At 45.2% G+C, this 13,449-nt stretch overlaps 1 protein-coding gene across 3 annotated transcripts in view; it reads right to left on the bottom strand.

Annotated features, from left to right (window-relative positions):
• ARHGAP26 (Rho GTPase activating protein 26) overlaps positions 1-7,583 on the bottom strand; it is a 473,317-nt gene extending 465,734 nt beyond the window's left edge. For 2 of the 3 annotated variants that reach the window (XM_024994422.2, XM_024994425.2), the window contains exon 1: positions 7,091-7,583. In XM_024994422.2, coding sequence (XP_024850190.1) covers positions 7,091-7,244 — 154 coding nt within the window. In that variant the 5' untranslated portion in view covers positions 7,245-7,583. The remainder of the gene's footprint in view (positions 1-7,090) is intronic. The other variant, NM_001205522.1, reaches the window with a different exon arrangement.
• Positions 7,584-13,449: the final 5,866 nt, after the last annotated feature.

The raw sequence follows: 13,449 nt of genomic DNA, 5'->3' as shown, positions 1-13,449 counted from the left end.
TTCAAAACTTGCCTGCACGACTTCCTAGCTCTGTGACCTGAGACAAGTTACCCTAACTGCAAAATGCAGGTGAATAAGAGTACTCACCTCGCAGGACAGGGTTACGGACTCATGAGACAATGCGTGCACTTAGCATAGGGCCGGCCCTTGGTGAGTTTTCGAGAACAAGAGCTGCTGGCAAGGTTCCAGGTTTTCTGTTTGCTTGTTTGTTGAGAAAACTGACAATGCTCCCAAGGTCTTAACAGAATGTATGTGCTAGAGCTTGACTGAACATCAAGTCTGCCTGATAACAGAGGCCTGGATGTGCCCCAGGTCTGGGTCTCCTCAGCCTGCACATTACCAGTTCCAAGTTAATTCTGCAGAGTTCACTTCTTAAATGAACTTAATGCTGAGATATGCTCCCCATCTACATAAAGGGGCCAGAGCCACATCCAGTGTATTCTTGAAGGCATCCTGTGGAAGGACTTCTATAAAGAGAATGCCCACTAGTATTACTAATGTTCAGAATCCAGATCATTGTGAAATGCAGAAGAGCAGTTACCAACGGAGGATTAGAAACAATTTTCAATACACTGAAGACATATATGCTTCTTCTGGGCATCCCTTGTGGCTTAGCTGGTAAAGAATCCACCTGCAATGCAAAAGACCTGGGTTCGATCCCTGGGCTGGGAAGATCCCCTGGAGAAGGGAATGGCTACCAATTCCAGTATTCTGGCCTGGAGTACTTAAAGAGTTGGACACACTGAGCAACTTTCACTTTCACTTTCTTTTTATGCTTCTTCTAGAACACATCTATCAGACTGGACATATAGACTATGGCAATTAATGACAGCTTGCATTATTTAAGAATGTAGATATGAGATAACTTTTACTTTTTTCCCGCCCACAATATGAAGTCAGGGCCCCACTGAGCCTCAAGAATGCCCTCTAGCTAATACTATCAAAACTATTTAAATTTCATTCTTTTTTCCCCCCCTTAAGTACTGCACTATCTTTTTTGTTGGCAAAGTAATGTCTCTGCTTTTTAATATGCTGTCTAGGTTGGTCATAACTTTTCTTCCAAGGAGTAAGCGTCTTTTAATTTCATGGCTGCAGTCACCATCTGCAGTGATTTTGGAGCCCCCAAAAAATAAAGTCTGACACTGTTTCCACTGTTTCCCCATGTATTTCCCATGAAGTGATGGGACCAGATGCCATGATCTTCGTTTTCTGAATGTTGAGCTTTAAGCCAACTTTTTCACTCTCCTCTTTCACTTTCATCAAGAGGCTTTTTAGTTCCTCTTCACTTTCTGCCATAAGGGTGGTGTCATCTGCATATCTGAGGTTATTGAGATTTCTCCCGGCAATCTTGATTCCAGCTAGTGCTTCTTCCAGCCCAGTGTTTCTCATGATGGACTCTGCAAATAAGTTAAATAAGCAGGGTGACAATATACAGCCTTGACGTACTCCTTTTCCTATTTGGAACCTAGGTAGCATATTCAAAAGCAGAGACATTACTTTGCCAACAAAGGTCCATCTAGTCAAGGCTATGGTTTTTCTAATAGTCATGTATGGATGTGAGAGTTGGACTGTGAAGAAAGCTGAGCACCGACGAATTGATGCTTTTGAACTGTGGTGTTGGAGAAGACTCTTGAGAGTCCCTTGGACTGCAAGGAGATCCAACCAGTCCATCCTAAAGGAGATCAGTCCTGGGTGTTCTTTGGAAGGACTGATGCTAAAGCTGAAACTCCAGTACTTTGGCCACCTCATGCGAAGAGCTGACTCATTGGAAAAGACCATGATGCTGGGAGGGATTGGGGGCAGGAGGAGAAGGGGACAACAGAGGATGAGATGGCTGGATGGCATCACCGACTCGATGGACGTGAGTCTGAGTGAACTCCGGGAGTTGGTGATGGACAGGGAGGCCTGGCGTGCTGCGATTCATGGGGTCACAAAGAGTCAGACACAACTGAACGACTGAACTGAACTGAATGCACTATCTAAATGTTCTTTCTTCATGCCTTAGCAAAAAACCTTTTAAGTATGACCTCACTTAAGTATATCAGACTTTTTACCCATCTCTCCACTTGGTTCAAGGTCCAAAATACAGCATTTTGCTTTGTTCATATACAGTTATGATGACAGATTTCTACAATTCTTATTTCTGTTAAAAGATAAAGGTGCCTTGAATTTAAGATTTGATATTGACAGACAAATACACAGCAGCTAAAATTTACTGCTGTGTTTTTTACTGGCATTCTTATTAATTTATTTCTGTTAAAATTCACTGTGATTGCCTTGGAAACATGATGCAGGTCAGAATTACTAACCTCTGAGAATGCAGTGATAAAGGCATATCATACCCAAAAAGTCTCATGAAAACTACAGGCTGAACTGGAGAAACACAGATACACTCATTTCACTTTACTTAAAAAAAAAAAAGTGTCACCCAACAAGATACCAACCCCAGAGAAAGGCTTTATTCAGTATCACACTCTCTGCCCCAACTTGACTGAAAGCTGACTGACAGAAGAGGGTGGATCCTTGTTCTAGTTTTGGTAGTCTCTTCCCTGGTGGCTCGGATGATAAAAAATCCACCTGCAATGCAGGAGACTCGGGTTCAATCCCTGGACTGGGACGACCCTCTGGAGAAGGAAATGGCAACCAGCTCCAGTATTCTTGCCTGGAGAAATCCATGGACAGAGGAGCCTGGCAGGCTAGTCCATGGGGTCACAGAGTCAGACACAACTGAGCTACTAACACTTTCACTTTCTGCATCCTTGAAAATGCCAGGAACTAGAATGAATCCATCTTTCCATCTCATGAGAAAACTGGGTTTTCCCCTAGGACACAGTTCAGTCTCTGGGACGTCACCCCTGCTTAAACCCCACTGTAGGAGAGCAGCTTATGGTTCAACGTTTCCCACCTGAAATTCCAATCAAGAACTCAGTGGCTCAAGTTGCCCACCACCATCTAAGCAAAAATTATTAAAATTACACTTCTGATGTCCACAATAGGAAAATCAGTAGAGACAGAAAATACATCAGTGCTTGATGAGGGCTGGAGGGCAGAAGAATGGGGAGGGAGGACTTAGGAGAAAATGGTGGGGGATGACTGTTTATGGGAATGGAATTTCTTTTGGAGGTGATGAAAATATTCTAAGATTGATTGTGGTGACAGCTGCATAGCTCTGTGGATGTACTAAGAACCACTGAATTAGATGCTTTAAGAGGGTGAACAAATTATATCTCAAACAAAGTTGATATTCTAAAATGTGAATTCCTGCCCCACCCCTCCCACCTAAGAGAATTCACTCTATCTTAGAAAGAAGTCAAATTGAAAGAGGCATATCCCCAGGAACAAGTCCATAAACCAACTCTAAAGGTGGAAAGAAAACAGTTCCTGAAAAACACCTCTCAAAACCAAAAGCTTAATTCACTTTCAGTTCTATGAAATCACATTTGATTTGCCATGAAGTCCATGAGACAGACAGAAATGAAGTTCAGTGCACTCGTGTAGACAATTCTGCTCTTAGTGACTCTTGCTCTGAATCTTGACATTCTGGAAGATAATAATAGCTACCATTAACTAAGCAGCACTACACACCAGGCCCCAAGCTAAGTGCTTTCTTTACATGCACTGTTTCATTACGTGCTCACAATAGCCCTAGGAGGTCAGCGTGGCTCTTCCCATTTTACACAGGAGGAGCTCAGGCTTAGTGATTTGCCCAATAAGTGATGAGGTCAAGAACCAAACACAGAAAATCCTAAAACTCTTAATTCTACAAGTGTCTGAACATCATCGCCAGCCTCTATTATCTCTCCAGAAAGAAAAAAGGACCAAAATATATAGAATCCTCTGGACTGAGACAGATTAATCAGGTCAAGGAAAGAGTGCTCACAGAAAATGTCTAGACAAATTAGCACAGAAAAAATTGACTGGGAATCACCACATCAAACAAGAACTTTCTCCAAAGGCAGGAGTTTCTGAAATGTAGGCCCCAAATTATTTTATTGCTTAGCTGCCTTGTGTCCAGCCCAGAGGTTTGAGCTCCAGGGAAAGACTTCTAGGAGTTTGTTAGTTCACCAGATTCTTTATTCAATAGACAACAGACCTACACAACATTTCTACTTCACAGTTAGGTGCACAGTCTCTGGAATCAGATAACTTATGTTTAAGTACACTTAATTGCTGTGATGCCTTGGGCAGGTTACTGATCTCTCTGGTCTTCAGTTTCCTCATTCATAAAGAGCAATGATCTAGCCGAACTTCAGCAATCCCTGGAGGCCAGTATTATTGCCTCAGATTAACACACAAAGGAAATCTAAACCCAAAGATCTGTGCATATTAATTATAAAATAAAGCCATAAAATTTTAGAGATGGAAGAGCCTATGAATCATCTAAACCAATGTTACTTACACAATTATGTATTTTTACATATATATATATATAAAACACTTTACATTTTGCAGAAGTGATAAAATGATCCAAAAAATGAATACACATATACTAGCATAGTAAGTATATAGCATAGTAAGAGAAGGCGATGGCACCCCACTCCAGTACTCTTGCCTAGAAAATCCCATGGACGGAGGAGCCTGGTGGGCTGCAGTCCATGGGGTCGCTAAAAGTCGGACACGACTGAGTGACTTCACTTTCACTTTTCACTTTCATGCATTGGAGAAGGAAATGGCAACCCACTCCAGTGTTCTTGCCTGGAGAATCCCAGGGTTGGAGGAGCCTGGTGGGCTGTCATCTATGGGGTTGCACAAAGTCAGACATGACTGAAGCGACTTAGCAGCAGCAGCAGCATAGTAATATACCATGCAAGAAGGACCTAATGATAACACAATGCCTGAAGTTCAGGAAATAATCATCACCTCTACCCTCTTTAAGAGGGCATGTGGCACCTGTTCAAGCACTAGAAGAGTAGAAGAGTATAGTTAGTAACAGCTGGATATTAAGAGTTTAGAACACCTAGCTCTCCCCCAAGTTATAGAGCTGGTCCATTCATTAGACAATTTAAAAAACTCTTTAATTTTATCACCTGTACTGTTTCCTCCTACCCAAAGAATTCTTAAATTCCTCCCCCCACACACCTTAAAAATAGTGGCAAGCAGATAAACTGCCAGTCACATACAGGCATTCTCCTCAGACTCAAGGCTAAGATACAAAATTCAAGTCCAAATTCCAATACTCTTGGACCAGGGGCTCCATTCTGGGCAAGAGGAATGAGGCAGAATTAAGAGCTCAATATCAGCAGGAACTTCATCTCTGGTTCAGACCCTGCGGGGGCTCAAAAACAGACCTGCTCTTAGAGCAGTGAGACTCTCAGCTAGTGATTCTTTCAAGCCTGCTTTCTCATTTGTAAGATGAGTTACAATACGTGAGATAATTTGTGGGTGAAGCAGTGCCTAGTATGGAGTAAGTCTCCACAGCCACAGGGACAAGAGAACAGTCACTAATACATCCTCAGTGCCCAGGGTAATATCGAGCACACAAACTCCAGATGTTTGCTGAATAAAGCAGAGGCCCAATTAAAGCCAGTCTGAGATTCAAACAAAATTTGTGGGCCCAACCTGTAAGTGAGCCCCTAACTTACTCCAAACTAGGGGTCACATATTCCAAGGATGGCCCTGGTCATGAACAAAAGAGTCTATTCATTTGCTTCAGGTCACAGCCTCCAACAGAGACCCTGCCTCTGAAGAGCCTCAGCACACCAAAGTTCTACTTTTATTTCACCTCAAAAGACTACCACTTGCTGCCCTGGGGCTCCACTGTCTTCTTCATCTTTAGAAGCAACAGGCTCACAAAATGACATCTCAGGCATTTGACTTTAAGTCTCCTTTAAAGAGACTTGGTGACAATTCTCAGACCCACGGCTGCAGTCTGCCAAGACGAGCTTTCCTAGTTGAAAGATATCACCTATTAAGAAATGCAGCAAAGAGAAAGGAAAAGTCAAGTGAAAGACAATTCCACTATCGGCCTTTATGTTATTTCTGATTCTTAAAAATAAAAGATGGACCAAATTATTCTTAAATGGGTAAACAGAAAAGGCACCCAAAAAAAGGAGCTCAGCAATCCAAGGCATCCATCCCTAGAGCACTCGTTTGGCCAGAAGGAGACACTCTCTGGCTCTGCAAATGACAAGGGAAATCATACAGAGAATGTAAATTTCATTTCTCCCCTGCCAAAGGGAAATTTGCAAAAATGGTTTTACAAAAGCTTCGAAAATCTCTAAGGATAAGTTTAAACTTCTTTCTGAGCGAAGATCGAGGACATTCCTTCCCAAACCTTTGAGTTTTCAAGGATATTGGTAGAGGTAAAAAAGGAGAGTGAGGGAGCGGGAGAGGGAGAGGATATGTTCGTTCTATTTTTAAACCCTCGCCCACAGTTTAGAGTAAAGGAACACTCTGATTCTGTACTCCCACCCCTATCACCTTCTGCTAAACACAAGAATCAGAACCTGCACACGTACGTGGCCCTGATTCTAGATCTGGTGGGTTACAAGCTGCCACTACTCCAAAGAATCGCAAGCTGACCAACCACCCTACCCAGCCCTTCTCTGGGAAGGGAAGGAGACCTCTCGGAGACCCCGGCGGCCCTGAGCAGGCTTGAGCAGCGTAAAGGGAGCGAAGCAGATACAACCCGCCTTTTCCTGAGGGGAGGCAGCGCCCCCTTGGCGGGGCACGCTCAATTCCCACGGCTGGGCACTCAGGAGTGGGCAACTCTCCCCAAAGGAAGCCGGAGTCGTGGACGCGAAGGGGTTTCCCAATATGCTACGGTGCTCCAGGCACTCCAGTCCCACTCCTGAGACACCTGTGTGTGCCGCGCACACCCACCCGCGGCGCCCCAGAGCGCTACTCGCGCTCGGTCACCTCCCAGTCACCCCGGAACGCAAACGGCCGGGTGATGGGTCTCTTCCTTCACTGTCTTGTTGCTAGCTCGCCCGTTTTACGTATCCTTTCCGCCTCGCGACAAGGGTCTACGCCCGTCCCTCAGCGCCCAGGAGCAGAAATCCAGCCGGGGGCGGGACCCCTAGGTCTGAGCGCCACCCGACGGCCCCTCCCGCCCCGGGGCACCGTCCCCGCCAGGCTCCGGGGCACTCACTCTTGAGCGCGCTGATGAGTGACTTCCCGTCCTTGATGAGCTCCTTGATGAATTTGTTGGTCTTGTCCAGCTCCGCTTCGTGCGACTTCAGCGTCTCTCGGAAGTGAGGGCTGTCGAGGCAGCAGTCACTGAATTCGAGCGCGGGCAGCCCCATGGTGTCCGCGGCGCCCAGCCGGGGGGCGCGCCTCCCCCAGGGCTCCGGCGGCCCGCAGTCCGGAGCACGCACGCGGCGAGACCCTGGCCGGCACCCCCGACGGCCGCCGGCTCCACAGGTGAGGCGCCGGCTCGCTCTCAGCGCGGTGTCCGCGGGCGCGCACGACTCCTGAACAGAGCCTGGACGCGAACGAAGAGCGGCTGCTCCAACAGCGTGTAACCGAGAGGCCGCGGAGCAGGAAGAGCAGCGGCGGACCCGCAGCGGCGACGGGAAGGGAACGAGCAGTCGAGCGAGTGCAGCAGCCGCCTCCCCGCCTCCTTCGCCAGTTCGCTCTTCTGCAGCTTCGAGCGCCCTCTCACAGCAGCCTCGGCCGCCCAGCCGGCGTCCGGGCCGGCCGAACCTGCTAGCAATGACCTAATCCCAGCCGAGCCAATCAGAACCCCGCCTCAGCCCTACCCACGGGCCTTCCGAGGATGCCCGGCCCTTCCGCGACCATAACCCAATCAACGGGGTCCAGAGGCGGGGTCTAGGTCGGGGGCGTGGCCCACGCCACCGCCTAGGTCCGCAGCACAAGCTCCGCCCCCTCCCGTCTGCTCTGGGTCGCACAGCCGGAGCCGCGAAGGAACGACGATCGCTGCCGCATGGGCCCGCGCAGCGGCCGGGATCCGAGCCGGAGACGGTGCGTCTGCATATCTGGGAAGCGGAAGAGCCTAGATGTGCCGAACATGAAAAATCTAGGAATTTAGGGCTGCAGTTCCCCCAAGGCTGAGGCAATCGTGCTTACCCTCAAAATGCATTCCCCAGTCGGACTGAAGCGACTTAGCACTCGCGCACGCCCCAGGAGAACCCCGAGCGTAGCAAGCGACCACGTCGCCCCTAGATACAAGCTCCTTCTTCCACTCAAGCAAAACATACTTACATCTTAAAATTACCAGCTCTGCTGGCCTGCAGTCTTCCCGCCCCCTACAGTCCGGCCCCCTTACGGCCACTCCTGCTCAACACCAGCCCACGGCTGCCCCCAACCGAAGGATCTAACATCCTTTCAAGAATTTCAGCCGCCTGTTTTCCTGCTGGGCACCTCACACAATTTTACATAATTACGTCCACTGCCTGTAGTCCTCTGCAACACTGTGAGTTTCAAGAGTTCGAAATGAGCCACCGCCGATTTCTTGTGCGCTGCGGCACCCCTAACGCCTAGAACAGTGGCTGGCATCTAGTAACAGATATTGAGCGCTTACCTTGTGCTATATGTGCTATGGCGATTGATAAGTATTTGTGGAATCAATGAATGGATCCGTCCCCGTGTCCTTCTCCACTTTACACTTTCCTGCAATGTGTTGCCCTATTGCCCTTGGGTTCCACCACAGTAATCAATCCAGGCAGCTCACTAACTGCACCTGTCAGGCTGGATCCCACAGTGTCCAGTGCTGAACTGTGAAGTGCTAGAGGATAGGGACTGTCTTTGAATAAATTATTCGTATGTCTAGGAAGGAGGAGCCCTCCAGTTAGGTAATTTTGTGTGTGTGTGGCTTTTTTGTCTTTTGTTTGTTTCAGTTCAGTTCAGTTCAGTTCAGTCGCTCAGTCGTGTCCGACTCTTTGCGACCCCATGGACTGCAGGCAGCACACCAGGCCTCCCTGTCCATCACCATCTCCCAGAGTTCACTCAAACTCACGTCCATCGAGTCGGTGATGCCATCCACCCATCTCATCCTCTGTCGTTCCCTTGTCCTCCTGCCCCCAATCCCTCCCAGCATCAGAGTCTTTTCCAATGAGTCAACTCTTCGCATGAGGTGGCCAAAGTACTGGTGTTTCAGCTTTAGCATCATTCCTTCCAAAGAACACCAAGGGCTGATCTCCTTTAGGATGGACTGGTTGGATCTCCTTGCAGTCCAAGGGACTCTCAAGAGTCTTCTCCAACACCACAGTTCAAAAGCATCAATTCTTCCACGCTCAGCCTTCTTCACAGTCCAACTCTCACATCCATACATGACCACTGGAAAAACCATAGCCTTGACTAGACGAACTTTTGTTGGCAAACTAATGTCTCTGATTTTCAATATGCTGTCTAGGTTGGTCATAACTTTTCTTCCAAGGTTGTTTGTTTGGTTGTCTTTGTTTTTGTTTTTACATAGCTCTGCTATGCGCAGGCACTAGACTAGATACTAGAGATGCAAAGATGAATAACACAGAATGAACCTGTCTGCTACTGGTTAGTGGGATAGAAAAGTGACAAGCAATAGCAATGCTGCATAGTAAGTTGGGAACGTTGAGAAGGTGATGCTAACTCAGGAGCTAGAGAAGTCATCTACGTGGAGGTATTGATTTATTAAATGCATAAATGAGTGAATGAATGTGATCCGTTTGCCAGTTGTAGCTACAAATTTAGACTTGATAGCAGGCCCAAACAGTTATCAGATGGATAATTAAAACTCTGAAAATAGTTGTTCCTCAGTTGCCAAGAAAGAGAAAGATGTGGAATGGAATTCCATGAAACTAAATCTGCTTAATGCTATACCTTGAGCACTTAAAGGTAGGTGTTCTGGCTCTTAAGTAATATATAACAAATCACACCAAAACTTAATAGATTGAAGCAACTACGATCATTGTATTTTCTCTCCTAATCTCTGTGGATCAGGAATTTGGGGAAGAGCTTGACTGGGTTAATCAAGATTGCCAGGAGAAATATCAATAACCTCAGATATGCAGATGACACCACCCTTATTGCAGAAAGTGAAGAAGAACTAAAGAGCCTCTTGATGAAAGTGAAAGAGGAAAGTGAAAAAGTTGGCTTGAAGCTCAACATTCAGAAAACTAAGATCATGGTATCCAGTCACATCACGTCATGGCAAATAGATGGGGAAATAGTGGAAACAGTGAAAGGCTTTATTTGGGGGGACTCCAAAATCACTGTAGATGGTGACTGCAGCCATGAAATTAAAAGACGCTTACTCCTTGGAAGAAAAGTTATGACCAACCTAGAAAGCATATTATAAAGCAGAGACATTACTTTGCCAACAAAGGTCCATCTAGTCAAGGCTATGGTTTTTCCAGTAGTCGTGTATGGATATGAGAGTTGGACTATAAAGAAAGCTGAGTGCTGAAGAATTGATGCTTTTGAACTGTGGTATTGGAGAAGACTCTTGAGAGTCCCTTGGACTGCAAGGAGATCCAACCAGTCCATCCTAAAGGAGATCAGTCCTGAGTGTTCATTGGAAGGACTGATGCTGAAGCTGAAACCCCAATACTTTGGCCACCTGATGCAAAGAGCTGACTCATTTGAAATGACCCTGATGCTGGGAAAGATTGAGGGCCGGAGAAGAAGGGGACAACAGAGGATGAGATGGTTGGATGGCATCACCAACTCAATGAGTTTGGGTGGACTCTGTGAGCTGGTGGTGGACAGGGAGGCCTGGCGTGCTGCCTGCAGTCCATGCGGTCGCAAAGAGTCGGACATGACTAAGTGACTGAAGTGAACTGAACTGAACTGAACTGAACTTGACTGGGTAATCCTGACTTGGGGTCTTGCATGTGTTTGCAGTGAGATGGTAATGGGAGCATCTTCCTATCTTCAGATGGGCTTGGGCTTCACTGTGTGGTCTCTGGACGTGATCTGGTTGAGTTTTCTCACAGGGTCCTGAGGACCCCAGTGTCAACGTTCGAGCTTACAAGAAGAAAGCTGAATCACCTTTTATGACCTAGCCTTGGAAGTCAAACACTTCTTCCACCTTTATTGGCTACAAGCAAGTCAAAAGCTCAGATTTAAGGAAAGTCTAATTAGACTTCACTGGTGTCTCTGCAATAAAGAATCCTCCTGCAGTGCAGGAGATGTGGGTTCAATTCCTGGGTGGGAAAGATCCTCTGAAGAAGGAAATGGCAATCCACTCTAGTATTCTTGCCTGGGAGATCCCATGGAGATAGGAGCCTGGTGGGCTACAGACCATGGGGTCACAAAAGAGTCAGCAACAAATTAGGGACTAAACTACAACAACAATTAGACTGTACCTCCAGATGGGAAATCGACACGAAAGGGAGATACTAATGCAGCTGTCTCTGATAAAAAAAAAAACAAAACAATCTGCCATTGTGGGCCTTGCATGTAGTAAAGAGTCAATAAGTGTTAAATGAATGAAACAAAATGAGGTGCACAATTATTTATTCTTCTGAGGAATATTGGGCAAATGTGTATAAAGTAATATATATGTATTAGTAACAACAATAATAAATATTATCTATCATTTGTTAAGCTCTTAATTTATGCCTGACACTATGCTAAATTATTTACATGCATTTAGTCCCCACAAGGTAACATTAGTACTAGGATAATCCCCATTTTTCAGGTGAGAAATTGAGGCCTGGAGTTGTAACTTGAACCAGGTTACTTAGCTATGAAATGTGTCTGGCACATACACAATGTATACCTTAATACATTTGTATAATTGTAGGGATAGCATGTAAATTTCTTATGAATTTTATCCAGAATTTCCACAAAGACCTCTCACACTTTTGATAATATTATCAGAAGAAGAGAATCAGAATGCAGTAGTATTGAGTACAATAACTGGCCCCTGGAAGATGCAGCTGTCTCTCTATTTCTAGAATGTAATCTTCATGAAATACAGTTTCTGTGTTATTCACTATACAGCCCCAGCACCTAGAAGAGCAATGGGCACTTCAAAGATGAACAATGCCAATGGGAGGGGCACTTATTTAATAAGGAAGAAACAGTGACTCCTGTAACAACATAGGCTGTGGCCATGAATGCAAATAGAATAGAACAGTTAAAGCCCAGAAATCAGTTTCAGATGAAATACAGAAATTATTCAGGCAAAATGATCTGGCCTAAACATTTTAGATGAATATCTGAATTCCTTCAAATTAGCCAGTTAGCCCAAACAGTTCTACTTTTGATATCAATATATTTTAAATCCATATAATTTCTGACTTCAATTGTCCAATTAAGTTTAAATCTGCAATACAATTACTTCCCCTTTGTAGAAAACAGGAAAGCACTCTCATAAATGTTATCTCCAAGCCCACACAATCAGAGGTGGGCAAGGGCCACTCACCCATGATTCCTGAACACAAGCTAGAGAACACAGCTGGTCTATGATAAAAGTTCACTGGTCCTCACCTAACAGAACCAGGGGAGTACAGCTTCAGGACAGCTTCTAGCAGTTTAGCTGATGATATCGGCATAAGATCTCTCTCTCCATCACTCCAGCTGACCTTCCTCTGTGATGCCTTCATTTTCAGAGGTTCTCTCTACTTCTCCAAACTTATGTCAAGCAGTATCAGCAGTAAGAAAGTTTTGTTTGTTTTACCAAAAAATCTAACAGAAATACAAGACTAAAGCCAGAGGTAAAACAGTCCCTTTCCCAACACATAAAGCCTTGGAAGGAGTTGCTCCCCCAAAGGACAAGCAAAGTGCTGTTAACGGGAGAAGAGAGATTTGCTGTTGAATAGGCAGACACTATAATATGCAGTACACCTGACCAGTCCCCCACCCACCCCTCAAAACGAGTGCTCCTTCTGCTACATTCCCTGGGTTTTGTAATTCTATTTAGCATTCATTTAAGTTTTTTTTATAGTTGATACCATATATTTCCTTACACATGACTTCACCTTTTGTTCTTACTGGATAAGACATCAGTTATCCCATTTTAAAACAATGATTTGGGGATAACAGAAAATCAATTTCTCGACTGTGGCACAAAGGCATTAACATTTGTGAAAATCCATGAGTGCATTTTTGTCTATATAAATTACACCTCAACAAAGTTGGTTTTAAAAAATGATGATGGTGGTGGTAACATTAACAATGACATTTATTGTTTTTGTTGAATAGTAGGATTCATGCTAAGCATTTTTTTTTTTTTTTTGGTACTTCTTCACTTAACCTTTAGTAGAATTCTGGGAAATAGGTGCTGTAACCCTCCCTACTTTAAAGATAAGGCAGCTAAAGCTTGAAGATGTAAGGTGCCTAAGGTCACATAGTTAGTGATGGAACAATGCTTATAATTCAAATCTGTCTGCCTTCAATAACTATCTCCACGAAAAGTGAAAGTGTTAGTTACTCAATTGTGTCTGATTCTTTTTGACTCCATGGACTGTAACCTGCCAGGCTCCTCTGTCCATCAAATTCTCTAGGCAAGAATACTGGAGCTGGTTGCCATTTCTTTCTCCAGGGGATCTTTCCAAACCAGGG

The sequence above is a fragment of the Bos taurus genome, chromosome 7, assembly GCF_002263795.3.
Source record: "Bos taurus isolate L1 Dominette 01449 registration number 42190680 breed Hereford chromosome 7, ARS-UCD2.0, whole genome shotgun sequence".
NCBI classification, from domain to species: Eukaryota; Metazoa; Chordata; class Mammalia; order Artiodactyla; family Bovidae; genus Bos; species Bos taurus.
This window is presented reverse-complemented; position numbering and strand designations above follow the sequence as displayed.